The 15,607-nt window shown below is 35.8% G+C and overlaps 2 protein-coding genes across 2 annotated transcripts; both read right to left on the minus strand.

Annotated features, from left to right (window-relative positions):
* Positions 1-4,037: 4,037 nt before the first annotated feature.
* Positions 4,038-5,717, minus strand: LOC137718707 (uncharacterized). Its single transcript, XM_068458253.1, has 2 exons — positions 4,923-5,717; positions 4,038-4,836 (listed from the first exon to the last, which is right to left on the minus strand). Exons 1-2 carry the CDS (start codon positions 5,277-5,279, stop codon positions 4,216-4,218), a joined length of 978 nt encoding a protein of 325 aa, XP_068314354.1. The 5' UTR covers positions 5,280-5,717; the 3' UTR covers positions 4,038-4,215.
* A 7,148-nt stretch (positions 5,718-12,865) lies between these two features.
* Positions 12,866-14,847, minus strand: LOC137717120 (uncharacterized). Its single transcript, XM_068456424.1, has 3 exons — positions 14,608-14,847; positions 13,908-13,977; positions 12,866-13,512 (listed from the first exon to the last, which is right to left on the minus strand). Exons 1-3 carry the CDS (start codon positions 14,845-14,847, stop codon positions 12,866-12,868), a joined length of 957 nt encoding a protein of 318 aa, XP_068312525.1.
* Positions 14,848-15,607: the final 760 nt, after the last annotated feature.

Consider the following 15,607-nt stretch of genomic DNA (forward strand, 5'->3'; position numbering starts at 1 on the left):
AAAAACCTAGATCCCGTCGGCGGGAAGATGGGTGAGCAGAGAAGGTGGATGATGGATGCGGAAGAGGATGTGGAGAATAGATGAAAGTGGTGGATTAGGGGTTTGATGGGTTTTCAAATGTTTTTTTTTCCCCTTCTTTTCTTCTTCTTCTTCTTCTTCTTCTTCCGCAGGGGAGTTGATGGTTTAAAAAAAAAAAATAAAAAAAATAATTTCCTTCCGCCTTTTTTTCCTCTTCTTCTTCTTCTTCCTCCTTCTCCTTCTCCTTCTCCTTCTCCTTCTTCCGCAGGGGGTGTTGATGGGTTTTCAAATTTTTTTTTAATTTTTTCTTCCTCTTCTTCTTCTTCCTCCTTCTTCTTCTCCCTTCTTCTTCTTCCGGCCGATAGGGGGGAATTTTTTTTTTTTTTTTCCTTCCTCCTTTTTTCCTCTTCTTCTTCTTCCTCCTCCTCCTCCTCCTCCTTCTCCTTCTTGTTCTTCCACAGGGGGGTTGTTGGGTTTTCAAATTTTTTTTATTTTTTTTAGTTTTTTGGGTTTGCAGGTGGGGGGAAGAAAATGAAGATGGGGAGAAGAGAGAGGAGGGGGGAGGGGAGGGACGAACTGATGGTTTTTTTTTTTTCCTCTGCTTTTTATTATTATTTTAATATTTAAAAAATATTAAAAAATTGTTTTTTAGTTTTTAATAATTTTTTAATAGAAAGTATGTCCCGAATCAAGCCACGTGAGCACTTAACAAAAAAACTAACAGAAAAATTGACGGAGGTATGACATTGTCACAAATTTGTAAGATGCGGTATGACATTGTCAATTTTAAAAGATGAGGTATGAAACTGTCGTGACCCTAATAGTTGAGGTAGTTTTTTGTACTTTACCCTTTTTTTTTTAATTTTACTTTTATTTATTATTTTAATATTTAAAAAATATTAAATAATTTTTTTAGTTTTTAATAATTTTTTAATAGAAAGTGGTCCCCGTCTCTTGCCACGTCAGCATTTAACAGAAAAACTAATAGAAAAATTGACAGATGTATGACATTGTCAGAAATTTGTAAGATGCGCTATGCCATTGTCAATTTTAAAAGATGAGGTATGAAACTGTTGTGACCCCAATAATTGAGGTAGTTTTTTGTATTTTACCTTTTTTTTTTTTTAGTTCAAAGCAGAACATTACCAAACCTCTCTCTCTCTAGCCTGTGATGTTGATCTGGATTCTAGATAAAGCCGGAATCATGAAAACTGCAATGAACAGAGTTATACCTGTTTCTTTTGGCCATCTGTCATCAGATACACTTCATCTGGGTGGTTGTCAATTCCACTTTTGGACCTGGCCTTTTCTTCTGTGTTAACTATTTAGAAGAGGAGAATGGCTTGCATTGAATGAATTCAGTCACCATCACGTGATTTTTGATTTAAAATGTGTTGTATTATTAGACTGAGATACTGTGAGTTTATTTTATATGCTACGTACGTTGCTCTCAGTGGTGTTCATGACTGATGCTACAATGTCACACTTTGTAATGATACAGGGCTCTATTGTGGCGGTGTACTCTTACCATCCAAGTTCCTCTCTTAACAAATGAAGCTTTAGCTATTGCAGCAGTTGATGGATGCAACAAAAAGCTCTAGTGCATTTACTCTATAGTGCAGCAGGGCCAGAGACTCTACATTTGTCGGAATTTATTCAACATTCTGCAGATTTTTATATGATACCTCCACTGTGAAAGAAGCTGAAAAATCTCTCACGCTGCACTTTTTTCTTCCTTTTTTTTTTTCCCTTCTTTTATTTAGAAAAAGAAGGAATCATAATAATTGATGGTGTGGTTTTTTGTTTGGTGGTGGTTATGAATGTAAGCCGCTGTTTGCTGCTTTAAGGATGATAATGTCTTGTTGGGTCAGAGAAACTCTGAGGTGCTTGCTTCTGCGTCTGCCAAAAGTGCTTCTTTATGTTGTTTTCGGCATTGGTGTTCTGCTTTTTTCTCTCTTCTAATATTACTATTTTTTCTATTTATTAAAATAAGAGAAATATTAAGGAGACACACTTAAAAGTGAGGTTTTTCATGAATTTTATATCATCTTATATTTTTTGCACAATAAAAATAGGGACTAAGGTGGTCCCAGGACCTCTCGGATTCAAAAAATATGCATGTGAAGGTCTTTTGAGGACCCTCCAAATTTTAGTACACGTCCTTTTTGTTTCTTCTAAATGCTTGATGTTAGTTATATCTCAAAATGTTGGGCCAATACTTGAAAAGTTCTTTATATCACTCATTATATTGCTTAGGCATATATCAATATATATATTGACATGTGTATAACAAGACCTCAAAGTGAATAAACTGATTTTTTTTCTTACGCATTTCGCGTGTTGTTCCTATCTAAAACATTTGTATTTAACATTTAGATTCCAAAGTTCAAATCTTGAATCCACAACTGGTACAAAATTCATAAATAGTTCCACTGAGAACAGTTCCTTTAACATTTCTCTTAAATTAATATGTTTTGTTGTCTTATAGTTCTTGGATTTGAGGAATATTATATTAGTTTTGCTTATGTTGGACGCTGCTATGGATCCCTTGGAGGGAGGCAAGGCATGAATTTCCGGCAGGGATAATAACTAAAAAGCATGGGATACGGTTGACAAGCAAAGCAAGTGACCCTAAATTTTCTCCCCCCTCCTTACTTTAATAATATTTTCTTCTAAAAACCCAAATCCAAAATCCCCAAAGAAGGGGGAAGAAAGAACAAAATTATCTGCGTGACAGCAAGAGAAAACAAGTTATACATGACCGGTTTTGATGATTATACATCTACCTCTGAATTTGGTAGTCTGACTATTTAAACAACCTTACGATTTAATTTCTTGCCATCAATCTTTACTGTTCATTTTTCGAGTTACTTAGTCATCCGGACTACTAAAGAAAAATTACTATGTCTCTCGTAAGATGACTAATGGATTCCTTATGTGACTAATTGATAACTAGAAAATTTTTATGGTGTTTAGAAGATATGTGATAAGATTTTCTCCAAAACCTAAAGAAGGGAGAAGAAAAGCCGATTTTATATAACGAAGTCTCTATCGCTCTCATTACGTGATTGACCGAAACACATGTGAGGGAGGAAGAGATAGGGTTTGGTAATGATCAAGACCATTGCTTTGAAAGGGAAGGGAAAAATCAGACAAAAGCTTCCTTCTAAGATGAAAAGAAGTTGGCTTTTTTTGACATAAAAGCAAATCCAGGAATCTTCATTCATGAGTGGTGCTTCTTCTTCCCTACATAGAAGAGACTGCTACAGTCTCAACCCTCACCCTTTTCATCATTCTTTCACAACTAGAATCATGACTCATTTACTATAACAACTCAACTCAACTCACTCTCTCTCTCTCTCTCTCTCTCTCTCTCTCTCTCTCCTACAAGAGATTCACCATGAAAAACCCCAATTAGAGGCAAGAGGAAAACCTTTTCAAAATAAGAATAATCATAACCAACACTTTGGTAGCGTAGAGTTGGTCGTAATCAAATTGTACTTGATGGTAACTATAGTCGTATCCAAACTAAGCAAAGCAGTTGTTAGTGCAGATGTGTGAATTTTTGTTTCCATAATTTGGATTAGATTATTGCTTAAATAAAATAAAAAATTATCCAAATTCAAGATAATTAAATATTAGTTCATTAATAAATTAAATATTTTGAAGAAGATAATAAATTAATGGAGGATTTTGATTGTGCCACCAAGTCTTAAAGATAGAGTAACAAGAAGCTTCCATTCCATTTTTTCCCTATCTTTGTTCACCCAACCCTTTTTTAACTTTTACTTTTTCTTCTACTTTTGTGTTTTTTTTAAAAAATCAACTTGGAAGATCTTGCACCCACAATTGCATTATTATTATTATTATTATTATTTTAACTGTTTTATGGTTTAAAAATAAAAAATGAAAATTCTTCATGTATTCAACCATGATAACCAATAACTACCTGTGAATGAGTTTACGCTACGTCAAATCTAAATTACAAGAACGAAAATTCAAACTTGATGGTAGGCGGAGAACTAGTAACTACTAGAACAAAGTTGGAGAATGCGCGAGAGAAAAGAATGGTAATAAAAAAAGAAAAAATAGAAAATACAAACAGAAGTAAGAAGATGGGTTAAAAAGGTACAAATAAAACCCAATAACTAATTACTTCTCTCTCTACCCTGTAATACTTTTTTACTTCTTTATTTTTTACCTATGACTGCAAAAGTCCAAAAGCTTCTTCCTCCCCTCAACAATTTCATCAAAGAAATCATCAAGTTGGCTCGCAATATTCTCCGCACCAGATCTCAGCACCCCAAAACTCGCTTTCAAGTTGTCCACTCCCTCCCTAATCCCGCCGCCGTCAACCTCCCACTCCACCACCCCCTGCTGGCCCCCCCTCTCCAGCTTCCCCCTCAGCTCCTCCATCGCCGCCTTCGACCTCCTGAACTCCCACATCAGAACCCCCGGCCTCTCTCTGATCTGCCCGATCTCCGCCGCCACCCTCTGCTGCAGCCTCGCCGTCGATATCATGAACGATGATCCGAAGATCATGCACCCCTCGTTGTACCCTCCCCTGCAGAAGCTCGACTCCTCCTCCGGCAAGCAGAACACCAGTCCGTACAGCAAGATCATGAGTAGCAGCGAGCTCACGTTCCTCATTGCGTACAGGACTCCCCTGAACCCATTGAACCCGTTGAGCTTCGATTCGATGGAGACCCCTTCGTCGAATTTGAGCGACAGCGGCTGGATTCTCGTTTCCATCAGCCCCCTGTTCTCCTCTTCCAATCCGAAAGCCTCTCGCCGACACCCAGAAATCGCGCGCACCACCTGTTCGACGAAATACCACAACGAATCAGTCAAACGTATAAAGCAAGTTAAAGATTGTGAATTTGTGATCAAATTGAAAAACCCACCTGGCGAGAGAGCTGGGGAGTGAGATGGCGGTGGGAGTCGAAGGTGGAGGTGATGTTGAGGCCGGAAGTGTAGTAATTCTCCATAGCGGAGACGGCGGACTTGAGGACATGGCAGGCTTCCCAAAGCTTGGAGCTTTCGTCCATGTACTCGTCGAGCCACTTGTCCCCGACGGGCAAATGGAGCTTCTGGACGAGAAGGGCCAGCTGGGAGTGGAAAGATCGAAGAAGGGAAAGAGCCCTTTGGAGGAATTGGATTGACATGAAGTTGTTCGAAAGATAGACCCTTTCGAGATCGTCGATCCCTCGAGTCAGAAACGAATAGAAGCCATTGACAGAGTTGGTGGACGAAGGATCCATTTTTAATCTTACTCTCCTTTTCAATTTCTTTTCAAATATCTTTTGTTTTGCTTGTGTAGAAAGCTTGATATTTTGTGTGGGATTAAAAAAAAAGAGGGTGCTATTTAAATGGATGAGAGAGAGAGAGAGGAGAGAGAGAGGAATGGAATTATGAGGAGGGAATATCTTTAGGAGGAGGAGAAGCAGCTCAGGTTTCTAAGGTTGAAAACGATTGTTGGGAGCAATGATGGGTGTTTCCTATAGAGGGGAAAGGATGAATGGTAATATGCCATTTTCATTGTTTTAATGGGATGGGATGAAACGATGTGTGAAAAATAATTGGAAAGACATAAGATTTATGAAACAAAACAAAATAGAAGCCTCAAAAAATACCCAAAAAGGAAACAGACTCTCTGTGTGTGCTTCTTCTGAATTCAAGAGAGAGAGAGAGAGAGAGAGAGAGAGAGAGAGAGAGGTTTTGGGTCATTAGCTAATTAGCAGAGGAGAGGTATACTTATACAAGAAACAGAGCATGAAATTTTCATGAGCCAGCTCCCTTCCAATTTCTTACTTTTCTCTCTTCCAATTTTATACATGTAGGGTGGGGGGTAGAGAGAGAGAGAGAGGTACAAATGCAAGTGGGTATGATTACAAAATTTTAGTCGGAATTGTATGATATATATATTTTTTAATGTTTTGGATTTGAGGTTATTGGTTTGTAAAGTGTTTGACTGGATTGACTGAGTTTCTACTTGTTCTTGTTCCTCTTCTAATTCTCTTTTGGTTTCAATATTATTCTTTTGATTTGAGTGCTCTTTGGCTTCTTCTTTCCTCATTTCCTTCCTCGAGCTACTGACTTGGCTCCTTATTTCCCCCTCTACTCTATTGAAATTTGTGGGTTTTGTATTTCCTAGATTTATTTTTCTTGTTTTGTTTATTTTTTTCAATAAATGGAATGATGAGGTTCCTTGTATGTGTAATTTGTCTTGTAATTTGTAAACATTCTTACCAATACCAACCATGCAATAATCCCTCTTTTTAGGCCACATTTGCCTTTTAATATCTTGTCTTCAAAGTCTCTCCTTCTCTTAGTCACTTCGGGCCTATTTGGTGGGCTAATTGGGATAAATCTTAGATCTGATTATTAAGATAAATTTGAGTCCAGTCTTTTGTTTATCGTGCCAAATGTGAGATAGACATGATTATATATGATGAGTTATGAATCGACAATAGAGTGTGTTATTTAACCTATAATTAAACATGGGTTACAAGTCTTGTCTTACATGACCATGTCAATCCAATCTCAAATTTAAGGCTCAATCTCATCTAGCTCACCAAATGACTCCTAATGACTAATGATTTATGGTTATTTAGATTTGAATATAATATCGAGAATTGAAATTGAAAAATAAAAAATGCATCTATTTATTCTTCAATCTTGATATCAAACTAACAGTAAGTGAGTATGTATCACTTGATCATTGGGCGGCTGAGAGAACATTTCTTTTATTAAATAGTTTATATTGTTAATTAATTTTTCCTTTGGGGGTCCAAAATGGATGATGCCTCTTCATGAATTATGCCTGCAACTTGAATTGAATATCAATACATGACCCAATAATTTAATCCTAGCCGTTTAATGGTACTCCTTAGGACCCATCTAACGGCGGAGAAAGTAAATAAAAGTGCGAAATGATCAACTCCATGGGTCCCAAAATTTTGCTGCGGTCCACTCAATGAGGTTATGAATGATTAAGTTGGTTTTAAGACAATAATCTAAGGCTATAAACATGTTTAAAGGTAAGAGAGGTTTATGTGTATGTTTGTTTATTGCTTGACAAGCATTATCAATTATTTAATTATCTTTGGTTTAATAAATTATCAATTGTTTATTTATTTATTTTATTTATTTATTTATGGGGGTCTTAGTTTCTTGATGTGAGGTGGAAGGGGGGACCAGGAAATCTAATTTATGTTGGGGTATGTGACATTTTAGTGTTGATTTTATTTTAGTCTCGTTGGGTGCTCGTGGTTTTTTGGAAAATATGACATGATCTTAAGAGGATGTTGGTCTTTTGAGATTTCATTGGAAAGTGAGTAGGAAGAAGAAGAAAAAGAAGCTTATTTAGGAGTTAGGACCAGTTTTTTAAGTGGTGGTGGTCATATCTTACCCATCCAATTTTCTTACCCTAACTTTTTTATACAATAAGTGCGGAATTAAACTACGCTGCATGATGGATGAGTCATAATTTGCCATTGGTATATTCTAACATTTGATATTTAGTTGAGATTGTTCATTAGAATTGTAATCAAAGTTGTATCGGAGATTGTCCCTTTGAATCGTAACCAAAGATGTCTCAGTTTTTTTTTAAAATTATTTTTTAAAATAATCTTAGTAAAAAAAGATGATGGTTTGACATCCTAATTTTGTTCAGAGCAATACACATTAGTCCCCAATATTTTGTTTTGGAAAAATACTATAGATACTGAAAAACCAACAAGCATTTACAATTTTAGCACCAATTGGCATGACATTGTTTTAATTGTTTTCATTTGGTTTGAAATTGTTTCAAGCGTTGATAACGATTTTATTATAATTTTAAGAATGGATACAAGCATTGCAGAAGACATTCTAAATGAAATTCAAGAGTGTTCCTCAATTCAAAATTGATTTGGTTAATGAATCACAGTATGAACTTTGAGTTTGGCTAACAAACTCAACCAGTTAAAACTTTAATTATCCTAGCACACATGTAAGATCTCATTCAGTACTTTACTTCGGGATAAGGAGCCCCAGCCTGTGACCGACCACCAAAAATTTGATTGTCCAAATTTATTTTACTCTCAGAATCTCTCAGTTTGATGGTTAAAATATTCAATGAAAAGTTGATCCTTTTTTATTTTTTACTTCTTTTCTTGGTGAACTGTAATAATTGAGCTGTCCACCTACTGAATCTCATCCCATATACAGAGATATTTTTCATGTGCATAGAATGGTATATCATTTGTCATTTTATATAATGACATGTAGTGTATCATTCTGTATTCTTGGTACATTAAAAAATCTCTCTATGTAGGCTTGTATTGGCAACTGAACCAGTTGTTCTACTAGGGAGTGCATAAAGAAAGAAGATAACTAGCCCTCTTTCTTTTGCAAAAAAATTCAGACTCATATTTTGAATCCAACAAGAACACCAAGGAAGAAGAGCAATTTTCGTTGGACAGTTATTGTGATGTCTCATGTCAAAAATATAGTGGTATGGAGCAACATAGTGACGGTATACCACTGGCATTGGCACGAGACAATAACCCTAATTCTTTGGTTTGGAATTTTGTTCAATGTTGGATGTAAGGAGTTCCCATTTTTGCCAAGCAAACAAAAGGACTTCCAAGAATCCAAATTTTGCCAAGTGAAATTGGGTAGCTGTGGATTTAGGATCCGGTGGGTGGGTGAAGGGTTGTTTGATTTTTAATGGTGAAAGATAAACTCTCGCTTGGAAAGTACAACAAAAATTGTAAGTTGTAAATTGTCCTGGTTAAGATCTTTTACTACAACCAACTTTATTTCGGGTTGGTTGGTACCATACTGCACTAATTCTGAAACTACCGAGTACTTATCAACTTCATACATTCAAGAACCCACTTAATGATTCGTGTTGAGGCAACCAGGAGGCCAATCACAACGCCAACGCGTGTCAACATTAAAATAAAACTCCTAAAGTCCCCCATCGACTGTGAACGGAAGCCGCATACTCCCCTCAACTATAAAAAGAGATCATTCTCCTACAATTAATCTCTAATGCCATTATTGTACTTAAACTCGTCATTAGAACTCACTGATGATGATTATGCTTGAACGTTTGTATTGTGTAAACTTTTCATTATTAATGAGAACTTCTCCACCCCCATGGATGTAGCCCAACATAGATTGAACCATGTATATCTTATGTTTGCTTTTTTATCTCTCTCTTTACATATATCCTTACTAGGTGATCGGAGCAATCTTGCAAATGTCACAAATTGATGCTTTACGTTGTTCCAAAGTCCTATTAATTTTGTGCATCAATAGGATTCAAACGAACTAGATCAATATATATATATATATATATATATATATATATATTTTTTTTTTTTTTTTAACAGTAAATGAAAGAGGTTTGACACCTCATGTAGGTCCATCATTTGAGGTGAAAGTAAAGCAATTGATGGCTAGATTTGTCCAACATCCCTTTCATCCCCATCATGATAATTACCAATAAAAGTCTCTGTTGAAGAATGTTTCATTTTCTTCTTAAATGAGCTTTAGATGGACACAACTTGATGATGGTCCACAGCCTCCTCTCTCAACCATGAACGATACAAAGGAATGAGTCTAATGATTGTTTTATTTTAATTCAAATTAGGCCACAATAGAAACCCTAAACAGGGAAAGAAAAATAGTTGGCATCAGAAAAGTTGTATCGAAAGAGTTTTGACAATGTTTTGTTGTCGAACTTTGCATTGAAATTATTGATTACGTAAATTTTGGTTGAAGAACAAAGTATTCAAGCAAATCTATACTTTACTATCTCCAAGTGTCCTCTAATGATCCAATCTCCACTTTTTGGAACCCACCATCAACATTTAGCATAGCGATTTGGACATCCATCCTCCTATTGATTATTATGGACTTAGCTAGCTAAGAATTTTCCTTCAATGTCATATACCAATAATTATTTATTCAGCCTCTTGAACAATTTATATCTTAAGGGTGACGATTTTCACAATCTTGTTTTACCAAATTGAAACCTAAATCTTCACTGAAGTTTCGAAGATGTTCGAGAAATGATAATCTTTGCATCCCTTGATGGAGAATGCACATATCCCTTCATAATATTATCCTTCGAGAAAAAAAACTTTGTGAGTGCGCATGCGTGACGAAACAGTGTACAAGATGTCAATCGAAGAAGAGTTTTTTTCTTCATTGAAAATGAAAGTTATTTAGAAAAATTCTGTGTTCTTCGAAATCATTAGGTTTAAAAGGAAAGATTGACATTGTTATCATTGAAGAACTATCGTGGTGCATTTCAGTAGGAATTGACGTTGAAGTTTTGAAGATTTTGCTTGATGATGTTAGACTTAAACGTTCATGCAAGTAAAACACCAATGTACCAACCTTGCAAAGACATCACCCAAGCACAGCAAGCACTAAAAACTTCAGCAAGTACTCTCGAACACCTTGATCTGTAAGGAGGGCCTTCTGCACACTCACCACGACCATATTACTCGAACCTATTGGGAGTTCTCTAAGTATATGTTTCGGTGGTGTATGCAGGGACCTTTCCTTGGTATTTATACTACTACAACCCTAGTGCGCATTCCCATAACCATACACTAGGATCCCTTATTGTACAAGGACATAATCTACCAAATCTCAATCCAAATAGGATAGTATCAAGAGCCCTTATTCTCCAATTATAATTGGATTATATACCTTACTTGGAGTCCATGTTATAGCTTATAACTAAAACTTAATTGCACTTACATTCCATAACAATCTTTATTAAGTATATTGACCTATTAGCCATTGGATTAGAGTCTAACATCCAACATTCTCCCATTAGGTCAATTAGTTAATTCAAGAAAGAACCTTAATGAATCTGTAAGCATGATTCTTTATTGGCCAATGGATTTAGTTAAGCTATTAAGCTTCTTGCATACTTCTGTCAAGCAAAGATTACTCATTCAGAACTATCGGAGACTATGTACTTAGATAAGTGTTCATGAGCTCTTATAATCAATGAATAAGGTCACTTACATGAAGTAATCAATCACAGACTTGGTACAGAAGTGAGTTACAAAACCATGAGTCAAAAACATCGACTCCATCACTTCCAAGTCCACTTAATCAGTTTTATATCTGATTGTTTAATGCTTTTGATGAAGCTTTCAAGCTACAAGAATAGCTCACACATAATTTTGTGAAAAAAACTCAGTTCACATGCCAAGCAATCTCACGACACAACCAACTACAACTAATAACCTTTTGCTGCTACATTGTTTCATCGAAAAACACATCAGTTGTTTATAACCTTTCAGCAACCTATTTCCAACAGAAAACATGAACTAAAACTATATTGAAACAATGTATGAATTACTGAAACAACATCTTTTTATTAAGCCTTCAATTTAACCAAGTGCATCTACTAGCTAAACATAAAACCAAACTCAATACTAATTGTCACAATAATAACTACCATGCATAATTAAACTACATATTATCATTACTCCCACTAGTTCAACAAATATAGGGTTGCAATCACTCTCATATTGAGTGCATGTTTATGAAAAGTTGCATTTGGTATTACCTTAGTGAGTGGATTATCAAGCATTGCATGAGTGTTAATGTAATCAACCATGATCTCTCCAGACTTTACTTTCTTCCTTGTCAACGCATACTTGGGTTCAAGTGCTTAGTTTCAGGGGACCTTTTATTATTCTTAGAATAAAAGACAGCAGCTTTATTATCACACCAAATTAGAACATGCTTTGCTATTAAATCCATAATCTCGAGACTATTGGTGAAATTTCTCAGCCATATAGCTTGTGATGTAGCTTCATAGCAAGCTACAAACTCAGCTTGCATGGTAGAAGTGGCAATAGTATCTTGTTTCACACACACTGCCCCATTTGCCAATGTGAATATATAACCTGAAGTTGACTTAAGTTAATCAAGGCAGCCTGCAAAATCTAAGTCACTATAGCTTACTAGTTTGAGTCTTGAATCCTTTTTCTATGCTAGCTGATACTCTTTCGTTCTCTGCAAGTATCTTAAAACTTTCTTGGCAGCTATCCAGTGTGCATTACCATGGTTAGACTGAAACCTTCCCAATATGCTAATGGCATAAGCAATATCAGGTCTGGTACATACTTGTGCTTACATGAGACTTCCAACAAGAGAAGCATAAGGTTTGCTAGCCATTTCTTTCCTTTCAAACTCAGTCTTAGGGCACTGATCCTTACTGAGCTTTTCTCTTTTTGTCATGGGAACATCAAAGCCATTCGAGTCTTCCATATTGAACATTTTCAATGTATGCTCTTTGTGATAAACCTAGTAGACCTTTACTTTGATCCCTTATGATCTAAATACCAAGAACAAAAGCTGCCTCTCCCATATCTTTCATCTCAGAGTGTTTGGACAGAAATTTCTTGGTGTCACTCGACAATGATGCATTATTGCATGCTAATAATATGTCATCTACGTAAAGAATGAGAAAAATAAAGCAGTTTACATTCCTTTTCATGCAAACACACTTATCACTAGGGTTTTCTTTGAAACCATGTGATGAAACAACCTCATCAAACTTCAAATACCACTGTCTCGAGGCCTGTTTCAATCCATAAATGGACTTGTTAAGTTTACAGACCAAATTCTATTTTCATTCTCGAATGAAACCCTCTGGTTGCTTCATGTAGATCTCTTCTTCAGGATTTCCATTCAAGAATGCAGTCTTAACATCCATTTGATAAAGAAGTAGATCAAAGTGAGCCACTAGTACCATGCTCACTCTAAAAGAGCCTTTTGTAGAGACTGGAGACAATGTTTCATTATAATCAACTCCTTCTTGCTAAGTATAACCTTTTGCTACAAGTCTAGTTTTGTATCTTTCGATATCACCCTTTGAGCATTTCTTGGCCTTGTAAACCCACTTGCAACCTATTGGTTTACATCTTTGTGGAAGCTCAACCAATTCCCACACTTTGTTCTTATTCATGGAATCCAATTCTAATTGCATATCTTTTTGCCAATGTGCATTATTGAGACTTTCAATTGTTGTCTTGAAGTTTAATGGATCTTCTTCTTGACTACTAAACTCAGCTTCTTGCAGATACACAAGGAAATCATCTGAGATTGCAGGCTTTCTTGCACGAGTGGATCTTCTAGTTTCCATTTGCACATGTTCAATATGCTCCTCTTGAATGGTTGGTGTGTTCTTCAACTGGACAGGTTCTTCTGCAATCAGTTCTTCTTGTTGAGTAACTTGTGTTGGTTTTGCAACTTGCGCATTTTGCATTGGAATTAGTACAACTTCATTTGTCACAGCATTAACTAGGGTTTCTTTTTGCATTGCTGTGATCTCTTCATTCCAGTCAAGATTCTTTTCCCATTGATCATCATTAACTTCTTCAATCAACTTGGCTCTCCTAGTTTCAATGAGTCTCGAAGTATGATTGGGGCAATAAAACCTGTAACCCTTAGTTCTTTCTGGATACCCTACAAAAAAAACATGTGATTGTTATAAGGTCCAGCTTCTTCTCCATTGGATTGTATGCTCTTGCTTCTACGGTGTATCCCCAAATTCTCAAGTGATTCAGCACTAGTTTTCTGTTGGTCCATAACTTGAGGGGTGTCTTGGGGACTAACTTGCTAGAGGCCCTATTTGGCAAGTAATTTGCAGTTTTGATTACTTCTCCCCAAAGAAAAGTAGGTAGGTTCAATTACTTATTAATATCAAACTTAAACTTAGATTTAACAAGCCTATTAACTGAGACTAAATTCATTCTCATGGAAGGTATATAAGCAACATCAACCAAATCTAGCAAAAAAAAAAAAAAAAAAGAAAGGAGAAAGAAAGAAAGAAATAAAGAAAATAATTCAAGCCTAACTACTCCAATGAACTCCATTGCCCACGAACACTGACACCTCATCCTTGTTTGGCACCCTCTTACCAATGTACCCCTACAATGAGTTTGTTACATGAATTGTAGCATCAGTATCAAGCGACCAGGTATCATAAGACATCTCAACCAATTTCGATTCAAAACAAACTGAAATTTTATGCATCATACCTTTGTTTTTCTTACTTTCTTTGTTTTCCTTCCAACGTTTATAACTAGTGCACTCATTTTTTTGATGTCCCACCTTTTTGTAGAAGAAACATTTTATTCTAACACCCTTATGAACTTTCAGGTGGTTATTGCCCTTATTGACCCTTTTCGCAACCATTTTATCGTTTTTCTGTGGAGGATTGTCTTTCTCATTGGGAGAATTTGCAGGATTAACATTTTGCACTGCATTGACTTGTTTCTTCCCCTTATCTTATCGAATATTTTGCTCTTCATGCACACAGATGGCAATTAGCTCGTTCAAGTCCCATTTTTCTTTCTGAGCTATGTAAGTACTCTTCAACTGAGAGTACTTAGGGGGTAAGGAATTCAGGGTGAGATGAACTAGAAAAGGATCATCTAACTTAATGTTAAGTGGATTAAGATTTGCAGCTGCATTAACCATTGAGAGAATGTGCTATCTCACAACACCACCAAGGTACTTAGTGGTTATAAGGGTATTCATTAGTGATCCAGTTTCAACCTTCTTAGATTCCTTGAACTTTGTTTCTATGGAGTCAAGGTATGCCTTAGCATTGTCTGACTTAGTGATTGTCCCTCGAACCAAATTAGTCATTGATCTTTTGATTACCATCAACACCATTCTGTTAGCCTTAACCCATCTTTCATATTCATTCTTCTTTTTTGCAGTTACATCATCAGCAGGCTTGGCTGGTTCATTCTCTCTCAGAGCTAAATCGAAATCCATGAGCCCTAGTGCCATTTCAATATATTACCTCCACTTCTTATAATTGGTTCCATTGAGTGTTTGAATTGAATCCAGGGAGCTAATTACTAAAAGATTTTCAAACAAAATAAGTATTCAAGACTTTATATTCTGCATAACTAAAACAACTCAACCTTTGTTTGGTTTTTCAAGTTTAATCAGTAGCAGTGCAAAACATATAAGTTGCATAAGTAATGGTACAACATGAAAGCCATCCACCTTCATTTGGCAGTTAACTTTTGCAGCTTATACATCTTGTATGTTTTCATTGAGCTATCAGTAACCGAACCAATGTAGATTAGTCACACCTTTATTTGGGGATATACCCTCATTGTTATGGCTACTGATACAAGTTGATCAATTAAACCTTGAATTTTTAGCAGTTCTGTAATGATTTAAACAAGTTTGTTTATGTTTCATTCATTCAATTACATCTCAAAAAACATTGATCATTTTATAACTTTCAACATGCTTTGAACCTTAAAACTTTCGATCATTAGACATGCTTAACAATCAAGACTTCTGAAGCAAACAATTTCTGAGTTTTAATAGGCCAAAATTAGTTCTTACATCAGTTATGCATGGTAGACAGTTTTAGGGTTTTTGTGAATACAAGCATAATACAAGAAGCGGTCATGGCACTTGTTTGCAGTCTTATATGCATATATTACTTAATTTTATATTAAGTCGAGATTTGTATACATGTGCAGGGATAATATCTCTCAAACTTTGTACATATACGTATGCATGCAAGCAT

The sequence above is a fragment of the Pyrus communis genome, chromosome 15, assembly GCF_963583255.1.
Source record: "Pyrus communis chromosome 15, drPyrComm1.1, whole genome shotgun sequence".
NCBI lineage: Eukaryota > Viridiplantae > Streptophyta > Magnoliopsida > Rosales > Rosaceae > Pyrus > Pyrus communis.